Below are 10,432 nucleotides of genomic sequence, written 5' to 3'. Positions count from 1 at the left end.
AAAAAAAAAAAAACCACCACAATTTAGAAATGACTGTTACTGAAACCTCTGGGATCTGTGAGCTGTATTTTACTCCTGTACGCTCTCTTACCTGCCACTGAAGAACAAGAGGAACCCACCCCTTGAAGGGACCTTGCAATGAACAGCAATGTGTAGCTCCCTGAGAAGGCAAACACTACAGAAAAGACAGAGGCAAATTTTGAAAATTAGGTTAACTCTAACTAGGTTAAAAAGTTAGATTTCTTTAAACTGTAATAAAAAACTTCGTGCCATTTAGTCAGGTCGTTTACTGTGCCTTGTGTCACTTTCAATGCTAACTACATTATTATCTCTTATTGCATTTGGAGGTGTCAGTGTCGAATTGTTCTCAGGTGTCTGAGCCTTCTGGTAACACAGAATACGGGCACCCAAGTCGTTTTAACTAATTACTCAGGTTCTGATTGCACCCTGCTCTGATTCAGCTGCACACAGAGATAATAAGACCTTTCTTGCCAGCCTTTATTTAAGGCTGCCCAACCTAAACCTCTGTGCACTTAGGGAAAGCAGGAGCTAAGAGAAGCCCTCCAGGCTCAAAGTAGTGTTTCTTCCAATGAGCAGCCAAATTGTGAGATTTTTGCAGTGGTGTTCCACACTTGGTGCCGTGCAATGCATCTGGCCATAAATTGGAATTATTACTCTTATCTCCAACCAGAATCTGTCAGAGGATCCAAAAATCCAGAGCTGTCAGAACCTACCATCAGGTAATCTTTTTCCATCACTTTGTTCTCCTTGCTGTCAGAAATACTGTCCTAATATTTAATGAATTTTTTCCTTGATATCGTTTCTTTTTTTTTTACATGTAGTGGATGTGGGAAACTTAATTCCCATCCTTTTTTTTGTGATGCACTCTGATACATCTTCAATCTGTCTTCTGAAACAAGCTCAATTTTTAACAATTCCTCACAGGCTTCCAATGATCCTTTGTACTCTTTCCCTCGGGATCACATCTTGAAATATCACACCAAAAGTAAATGTAAACCAGCAGCTGAGGCCTTATCAGTGCCATTTGGAGTGGACACATTATCTCAGCTGACTTGTAAGCTATGCTCCTGTTTGTACATCCTACGGTGATGTCAAGCAACGCTATGATACTGTTGACTTTTATATTCTATTCTTGGGCTTCACATTCTCTTTCTGATAAGGCCCCGTGAGTCGTAGTTGTTAGGGATCCTGAAAAATAGCCCTCATGATTGAAAACTCTATCAGTTTAAGAGTGTGTGAGCACTGCTCAGACCATGGGAAGCTGAGAGGAAGGTTGAGCTAAGAAAGGGACCAGCTGAAAGGGGATGGAAGGCAATGAATTCCTTTGAGAGGTCCATAAAAGCATACTTGTCAAATCTCTCTAGCAGCCACTCTTACACTTTTTCTTACACTCAGTTCCTCTACATCAACAACAAGAATTCCTAGTGATAGCTATTGTAGATCACTTGTTTAAAAGTTACACCTGAACTACACCAAATAGGAAGTGGATACTTACTGATTGTTGACACAAACATGATGCAGAAGCCAGCAAACAAGGGAATCTGGTAGCCTATTCTAGAGGGGGAAAAAAAAAAAAAGTTCACATCTTTGGAATTGTCTCACTAATAGTTGCGGTTAGATTTTCCCACATGAGGACGTTAGCAATTTAGGTAATTGCACACATGTGAAGGATGCAAAAACCTGACTTGTGATTTCTTTCCAGGTTTTGAAACTATTTACAGTGGACCATATGATCAAATTGCTCCATGTTACAAATGCTTTCTCATTTGCTAAAGCAGAATTTTTTTTCTGAAATCCCTGAAAGAAATCCTTCTCTCATTGGAATGTAGCTTTCCAGTAATGTGACAATATTGGACTTTACATGGACAGTACTGGTTATGTTATGGATATTACGGAAGAGTCTATAGCAGCCCTCTTCATTTTTAGTGATAATAGTTCTGCAATAGGAGCATGATTATTCTGAGCTTCTGTTATTTTGTTGATATTTTATACAAGTAAGGGCTGTATGGGCTGACACAGAACAGGACAAAGAGAGTTTCCCCGTAATTGCTTTGATTTTTGAATTTTTAACTTAAAGAAAGCACTGATATAAATACAGAATAAAAAATCCTGCAGGTACTGTTACTGCTGTTGGTGAATGATACCATCTTTCTCTGGGTATGATGAATGCAAAAATTGAATGTCCCTATTCCTTCTTCACAAAGGGGTGTTTTGTGTGTCAAGGGCCAACCCAGAGGTGTGTAGGTTGGACACTGTAGACAAGAAGTCTGAGTTCTGTAAAGAAATCAAACAATTTGACTTGCCATAAGGACTGTGAGACAGCAATTCAGAACTCCTAAAATTACATGGAATTGAAATCAGTTATTTGCTTGAAAACAAATGCCATCTGAAGTGATTGCCATATCCATTTTCTATCAGCAGATTAAGAGACATTAGCTATGAGATCTTCCATAAGCGTTAATGAGCTAAATAAATGGAAGGGCCATCATAGTCTTGTAACTTTAACTGAAGGACCAGCCTCCATCCACTTGAAACAAATTTCACCTCTTTCAATAGGCTTTCTACATTTGGAAATTGTCTTAGCTATTGATAGTTGTAAGAAAACAAGTATTTTGGATGTCATTTTGAATGCTTAGTGAAAGTCTGTTGGAATTCTGATCTTAGTTTTTGCAGCTGTGGATATTATTCCTCCTTTATCTTGGACGTAGTCACTAGGTGTGTAACAATACACAGCAGAGCACCATGAAGACAGAACTAGAGCAGAACTTGCCTTTGCTACCCAGCAGCCTGCGATGCTTTACTGCACGTGTTTAGGTCTAACACATTTCCCTTTGGGCAGAGAGTCATCTCAGAACCAGGCTGTGTGGGCATCGCTAGTTCTTTTAGCCAAAATCTGTATTACCTGTGGCCCACCATACAAGATGTGAAGGTATAAATGTCAGCAGAATGTGTTTGTGCTGAATCAAGCAAATCATAATCTTCTAAAAAGGTCAAAATTGTCTAAAACTCCCCTCCAATTTGGAGGTGATGTGTTGCCCTGCTCAAGGCAACACAGTAGGCAACCCTACTGAGTCTCCAGAAGTCACTCTTATTCTTGCTCAGGTTCTTACCCACCTGCAGCTGACAGAGATATGCAGATTGCCTTTCCTGCATAATCTTAGCAAGTCCTGCCTCCTCCTAACATAGCAGTGTTAATTAGTTGGCAGTTGTGTGACCACAAACCTGAGCGGCAGTCCCTGGTCTCTCCAACATAGAGAACAAACTGGCATTACCCCATCAGTCAGGTGTTTAGGGATTGTGTCCCCTGGCCCGTTCTGCTCTTGCCATGACATGGCATGCTCCACTGCAACAAGATCTGCCTTGTCTCCTTTTTCCTTGCTGTCATGCCTTAGTAAGTCATTTTCATAGGTGCTCCTAACAAAACACTGCATGAGAATCTGCATTAGCCACAGCTTGAGCACAAGGAGGCCACCTGGAGCTGCTCTCCCCACAGGTGTCTGACTCCTGAAAAAACAGAGCCACCAGTTACAGCAGGGAGAGGAAAGGCTGCTGGTGACAAAGAATGCCTAAATTACTCACCTTGGTGCCACCTTGGCCCCAGACAGCAGAATTGTTTGGAAGTGGATTATGTTCATTAACAAGGTTACCCCACAATGAGAAAACCACTTGACAGTTTTTGTACTGCAGGCAAATAAAGGTTACACTGACCAGGTTAGCAGCTGTGGGACATTAGAGCCTAATTGCCAATCCATTAAGGACTGCAAATCTACTGACTTTAATATTGTGACTGCTTAGTGTTACGGGTACTGAGGGCCAGCATTCTGGCCATTGACTTCACCCCTGTGCAGACTGGGGAGGATCTGTAGCAAGAAGAGTATTTTCCTCAAGATCTCCATCTTAATGCTCTATGCTGGGCAGGCAGAGGGGCTCTGGCCAGCTGAGATGGGTGCTCAGGCATTTCAATCACCTACTGAAAACCCAAAAGAAAGCTTACATTGGAACTGAGCTGTAAATAAGGAGTTGTAAATGTTTCTTTATTTCCCTGCCTCACTCTTTTTATACATTGTAAATATCTCGTGGTTCAAGCCATGCTCTCATATATGCAAAGTTCACATCTATAGACAGGCTGGCTGTAAAAACTATCATGCAAACATCTGTTCATTTGTTGATAAACTTTGAAGCCATGTATGGATAGGCATAAAGTTAAAACTATGCATTTTTTCAGGCTGGAAGATGAAGGGAGAGAGCTGCATGGCAGCTGATGCTCTCACTGACACTAGTGAGTGGTGGTGCCAGCACAACTGGGCTCTCAGACTAATTCACAGTGAGGAGCGATGCTTTGGAAAAAATAATGGAGTGAATCAGACATAGGAAGCTGGTGCCCAATTTCTTCTCTGGAAGAATTAGGAAAAGCCTTCAAACTCCCCTTGACTGCATGTCCTGCTCACAAAGTGCTCTGTAGCAAGTGCTGTGCTGTTTTATGGTTTCTCATCTTTGCAACGTGCACCTGAGCAAAAAAAAATCTCTTTGGGTCTGCACTGGAACTGTGCTGCTATGGGAGGTGTGTTGTTCACATCCTGTGGCAGAGCCATTGCTCTGGTGTTCTGTTTGCTAGGACTTCCACCAGGGCTGGGAGCAAAGGGAAGCTGGTGGTGCATCTTGAGTTGCAAACCAGTTCATGAAGACAGGTATGTAATGTGTCTCGTGTTGCTTCAAAAGAGATCAGCTTTAAATAAGAAACGTTTTTAGCTTGCTTCTAGAATTAAGCTAATTTCAAAAGTTATTGTTAAAAATCTTGAATTCTAGTTGTTTTAGAAAAAGATGGAACACCCTGTTGCATCCTTATACAAACTCAAGCACTCAAAGCCAGTACATATTTAAAGCCAATAACTATGCTTGTTTAAAACTCTCAACCGTTCCTAAAGAATTATATTTAAATGAAAAATAAAAGCTATGAATATGGTTTAGTACTTAATTGAAACTTACACCTTAACAGGGTGTGCACAGCAGTTTTTAAACAAAGAAACCCATCCTCCTTAAGCTGTTTTACTTTCCTTAATTTTGCCATAACAGTGATCATTTAACAGCTTATCAGTGGTACAGTCTTTATAATGATAACTCATATCTTCTGTTTCATTGTAGTAGTTTTCAGACTTCCTTTCAAATGAACACATACACAGTTCTTAGGAAATGTCTGTTTTAGAGCTGTTGAGTTTTTTTTTTTTTTGCCAATGGCTCCGACACTTAATTGATAAATACGTAAACTGATGTTTCTCACTAAACATTTCTCAGAATGAAGGCAGATGCTGCTACCAAGACCCAAACTACGCACAAAAGAAAACCAGTAATCCTTAAATCTAATTTAGGGGCAGTTTGCCATGAGGACACTGCCACGTGTGGCTGAGTGCTCTCCTTACTTCTCCTTTTCCCATTTTCTGGGCACTGAGCCTGCAGATACTGCCACTGGGAGGGAATTTTCATCCCCGTGCACAAACCTATGGGATGGTTACATCCTGGCTGCAGGGCTGCCAGCACCAGGGCAGCACTGGCACTGGTGCCACTTGCAGTGAGGGGTGAACATCTTGGAACAAGGAGGAAACCCAAGAACATCTACCTCACTGCCAGCTCTAAGATCTGTGGGAGATTCCAGCCTCTGGCCCCAGCACTGGGCACAGATAGGCATTGGGATGGTTGTGCCCTCTTGCTGATGCAGAAATCCTATCTACAGCATGATGTGACTGCACTAATGAGAGCCATCAGCCATGTGGGGTGTGTTCTTTTTTTTTCCCAAGTTTGTATCATATTGTCTACAAACTGCCAAACAGCAAAATCCAGAGAAAATAAATATAAATAGGGCCATAATGCAGGCACTTGGTAAAACCTAGACACCTAAAGAACTGTTATGAAAATATGATTTGATTTTATATTGCTTTGGTCGTGGAAGAGCTGTCATGGCCTCACAAAGCAATATAGGAAATCTAGATCTGCTCCTTACGTTGCAGCTGTGTTTGCGTAAAAGTTATATTGTAATGGCAAATTGTTTTGGAGGGAATGTTGAAGGAAATTTGGAGGAATGAAATAGAAATGAAGGAATCTCTTTAATATAAAGCTTTTGTGTTGATATCAGTCCCACAGATTTAATATAGCTGTGGGATTCTGAATGTCATGAGTCAAACCTCTGCTTATCACTCAGTTGGATATTTCTCTCAAAATGGCATTAAACATTCAGTTTAGCCATCACACAATATTTGTGACATGCCAAACCCAAAAAAGGTAGTTTGATTTCAAAACCTGAAATATTTCACCTTAAAGAATGTTGGTTTGATTATGGCCACCAATGATAAGTTTAAACCTATGATGACTTAAATGTGTTTTCAATTGAGAAGATGGACAAATTTCTTCTGTGTATTGTTTCCTGATAGGAAAATATCTTCATTATGGGAATAACTTAATGAGAAACAGGAAAATTAGCGACCTGACTAAATATAATTTGGAGTTTATTCCCTACAGAGATTAACATCTCTATCTAGAAGAACTGCAGCTTCTTCATGGGAATCAATCACACAGAATGCTAACAATAAAATAAAATGAATTATTAACATGAAATATTTAAATGATATTACAAATACTTTTTAATCTCCATGTAAACATATTCAATGCTTGGATTATTTTTTGTTGTGGGTTATTTTAAATTCACTGACGTTGGTGCTTACAACGCTGATCCTGCTCAGATAGATATTCTGTAACATACTGTCCAAACATTTTGTTCAAGCTACCATCTATATGCAAAGGATTCAGAGATGACAGTCTGAAGGTTGGACTGGATCCTGCACTGGTGTCATCCTGATCCACTGAACTCAGAGAGGAGCGTGGCCTTGGCAGGGTTTGGTAGACATGGAGGTTAATGAGAGCTTCATAGAATCATTAATGTTGGAAAAGACCACTAAGATCATTGAGTCCAACCACCAACTCATAACCTCCATGCTCACTAACATCCCTCAGAGCCACATTTACCTTGTACTTGGAAACCTGCAGGGGTGATGGCTCCACCGCTTCCCACATGGCTCTTAGCTCAGGTGATTTGGAACCACTGTGCACCCACAGATGTGGGTCTGGGGGAGGCAGGGATGGACCTGAACCCTGCCTGTGGTTCCAATATCACAACTGCCATGTATTGGGGTAACAGAAGTGTCATCTGTATGTAGGGCTGAATTCTTCCAACTAGGAGCTGTAGGATCTTGTGGCCCTGTGTAACTGCACTGAAGAAATTTCAACACCTCTTCAGCAAAACCTGAAGACTCAGGAGCTGGAGAAAAAGAAAAGTGTATAACACTGTCGAAGGGCTCATGTGCTCCCCAGTTTATTTTTGAAATGATGCAGGCTGTTAGGAGATGCAATTATCGGATGTATTTCACTAAAATATTCCTCTAGATAAGGTGAGAAGGGCAGTAAGTCAGGGCCACAACCGACTTAAAACTACTTCAAAGCCCTCACCCAGACTTAAACAGCAACAAACAAACCCCAGCTGAATCACACGTGAGCACTGTTTGCCTCACCTGTTTGTCAGCGGCCCTATGAAGGGGTTGGTGATCAGCTGCACCGTGGCTTTGGAAGCAAACAATAACCCAACTTGAACATTTTCATTCAGCAGGTCCTTATCTTCCTTAGGGCAGTCCGGAGGCGCAGCGGTCGCATTTACCATCATCGGTGCTGTCTGAGTGTGCTGCAGCTCTCCGGGTGCTGCCTTACCAGACTCATTTCCAGTAAGCACCATCGAGTTGTCATAGTAGGAGAAGATGCTCTGAAAACTGTCCGTTGTCGTTGAAATGACGTTAGGCTTAGCAGTCTGGATTTCTGATGCATTTTTCTCATGTTTGATGCTGTAAAGGTAACTGGGAATTATTGGCACTGGAAAAACAAATAGAATATATTGGCATCTTACTATCAGGTTGTGCGTAAAATGGAATCACCAAATTTTCTTCTTGATTAGGAAATACAAAGCTTTCCTACAGGAAACAGCAGTAAGGATTTCAAAAGGGTGAAACTGAACTAAAACAGAAGATTGCTCATGGGAGAAATTATACTCCTAATTGCAATTTAAAGCATAAAGCTCTTTCACATTAGTGTTTATTTTTTGCCAGGTTTTGTAATTATTAAGTATTCTATACAGACATCATTCAGAAAGAAAAATATGAGAAGTACCAAAACCTGTATCTGAACAGACTCCTTGTTGCATGAGTGTTTAAATCCCTTTATTAGACTGTGAAAGCACAAAAGATGAGAAAAGCATTGAAACTATTATTAAATCAAAATACTAAAAAATAACTAAATACATGAATAAAATAAGCCTCAAAAATGGTAAGTAACGGTCATAAGAAGGGAAACCATCATCGTAACACTTCTGTGTTAAGCAGTCAGTGCTAATGCATTGATGCTTACACATTTCACCATTTCTCTAAACTTAACGTTGAAAAGATCACCAGAAGGGACCTGCTTGATGTGCTTTAAGATCATAGCTGTGTTTAATTGCATTCACTGAAATAACTGTAGGGGCTTCTTGCACATATATTAACGAATAGATAATGAAATACCTAAAAACTTCATAAGAAAGAATGCTCATGCAGAAAGAACATCCAGAACGGACTTGCTAACAGCAGATGTGAAGTTTTTGTTAAGGTCTGCATTGTGGCATCAGCCTTACACCGAGGAGCAGGGTGCAGGAGTGGCACTGCAGCTGGGGGTGGGCTGGGCACTGCCTGCAGCCCCGGGGCTCTGCTGTGCTGCAAGCCACAACCCGGGAGCTTCTCCCAACCCTTTTGAAAGGAAAGTCTACATAAATACAGACCTGTGAATATGAGAGCTTATACAACTACCAGTGAAAAGTGTTCAAGCACTTTATCTGAGCAGGTTCCTCAACCTGGGCGCTGTGTTACTCAAAGCCAGTAATAGTTGCATCTTCAGCTTTGATCAGAACTCGGATTGTTTCGTTCAGCCATCTCCTAGAAGTGCTTTTCTTAAAACCCACTCCGATAGCTTTCGTGTTAACCTATCGTTTCACGAGCAGTGCTGGGGAAAGCCGAGCTATCACAAGGAAGCAGGCAGCCCAGTGTTATCTTGCCTGTTGTTTCAGTTGCACGACCACAGGAGAAAAAAAAAAAAAAAAAGATGCTGAGCTAAAAATACGGCCATCATTCTATGAAGTAGTAGTGGATTTTGGTAGGAAAAAAAAAAAAAGAATATATATAAAAAGATCTTTGTATGCAACTCCTTACCCTGCAACTAACAGAGAAATAAAGTGTGTGGCAGTGTTTGCAGCACCTGGAACACCGGACGTGTTTTTTAAAAAATCACTGCGTGGATCGAGAGCGTTAAATCATTCACTCAGGGAGCACATCTGTCACCGGAGATTATTTCTGGCATCAACCGAGAGAGGAGGAAAAAAAAAAGAAAAAGCAAACAAACAAACCCCGCACCACCACCGTCCACCTACCGACCACGGTGAGCAGCATGTTGTCCAGCAGCAGGGCGATGAAGACGATGAGCAGGATGAGCTTTCTGGACTGCCGGCCCTCCCGCAGCCAGCGCAGGCTGAGCTCGCCCCACGCCATGCTGCGGGACACGGCGGGTGCGGGGGGCTGCGGGCCGAGCCACTGCCCGCCCCGAGACGTCCCGAACGCTGCCGGGAGCGGAGAGCTGCAGGAGGAAGAGGAGGAGGAGGAGGATGCTGTCGGGGCAGAGGAGGAGGAGGGGGAAGGAGGAGGAGAAGGAGGACGAACTGCCGGCCCCTCCCCGACCTCAGCGCAAGCTGTGAGTGCCCTGTAAGGTGAGCCCCAACAGGTACGTGGGGAGCAAAGGCAGCGTTCCAGGCTGAACCTAAAAGGGTGTCCAGGTCGGGATGGTGCTGCTGGCACCCACTTAGGGGATTAGAAGCATTTGGTGTTTCAATCATTTCTTTCTCCCAGCTGGAGTGCATGGGTTTCACGCCCAACCTGCGCTGCTATTTGTAGTCATTGCTCATTTCTTTATACTCTCTATTAGAAAACAAACTGTACGACAGATCAGCAATTGAGCTGATAAAGAAGCACCTCCCCTATGAGGACAGGCTGAGAGATCTGGGGCTCTTCAGCCTGGAGAAGAGAAGGCTCTGAGGGGGATTTTATAGTATCCTTCCAGTACCTGAAGGGCAGGTAGCAACAGGATGAGGGGAAATGACTTTAAACTGGAAGAGAGTAGATATAGACTGCATATTAGGAAAAAGTTCTTTACCTTCAGTGTGGTGAGATGCTGGAATAGTTTGCCTAGTGAGGTTTCCCCTCGTTTGGAGCACTCAAGGCCAGGCTGGATGAGGCTGTGAGCTGCCTAGTCTAGAGGGAGGTGTCCCTGCCTATAGCAAGGGGCTGGAACTAGAACT

The 10,432-nt window shown here is 42.3% G+C and overlaps 1 protein-coding gene across 1 annotated transcript; it reads right to left on the bottom strand.

The window, feature by feature from the left end:
* Positions 1 to 23: 23 nt before the first annotated feature.
* Positions 24 to 9,717, bottom strand: LOC104912049 (synaptic vesicular amine transporter-like). The gene is made up of 4 exons (XM_019617970.1): positions 9,512 to 9,717; positions 7,578 to 7,929; positions 1,517 to 1,575; positions 24 to 175 (listed from the first exon to the last, which is right to left on the bottom strand). The coding sequence occupies exons 1-4, from the start codon at positions 9,627 to 9,629 to the stop codon at positions 24 to 26; spliced, it is 681 nt and encodes a 226-aa protein (XP_019473515.1). The 5' UTR covers positions 9,630 to 9,717.
* Between the last annotated feature and the right edge of the window lie 715 nt (positions 9,718 to 10,432).

Source organism: Meleagris gallopavo, chromosome 8 (assembly GCF_000146605.3).
Source record: "Meleagris gallopavo isolate NT-WF06-2002-E0010 breed Aviagen turkey brand Nicholas breeding stock chromosome 8, Turkey_5.1, whole genome shotgun sequence".
NCBI lineage: Eukaryota > Metazoa > Chordata > Aves > Galliformes > Phasianidae > Meleagris > Meleagris gallopavo.
The sequence above is the reverse complement of the archived record's forward strand: the minus strand, read 5'-3'. Positions and strand labels throughout refer to the sequence as shown.

Coding starts and splice junctions, on each gene's coding strand:
- LOC104912049 (XM_019617970.1), bottom strand. CDS start 9,629: ATGGCGTGGGGCGAGCTCAGCCTGCGCTGGCTGCGGGAGGGCCGGCAG. Junction 7,930..9,511: donor CATGCTGCTCACCGTGGTCG/GTAGGTGGACGG, acceptor TTGTTTTTCCAG/TGCCAATAATTCCCAGTTAC. Junction 176..1,516: donor CATGTTTGTGTCAACAATCA/GTAAGTATCCAC, acceptor TCTTTTCTGTAG/TGTTTGCCTTCTCAGGGAGC.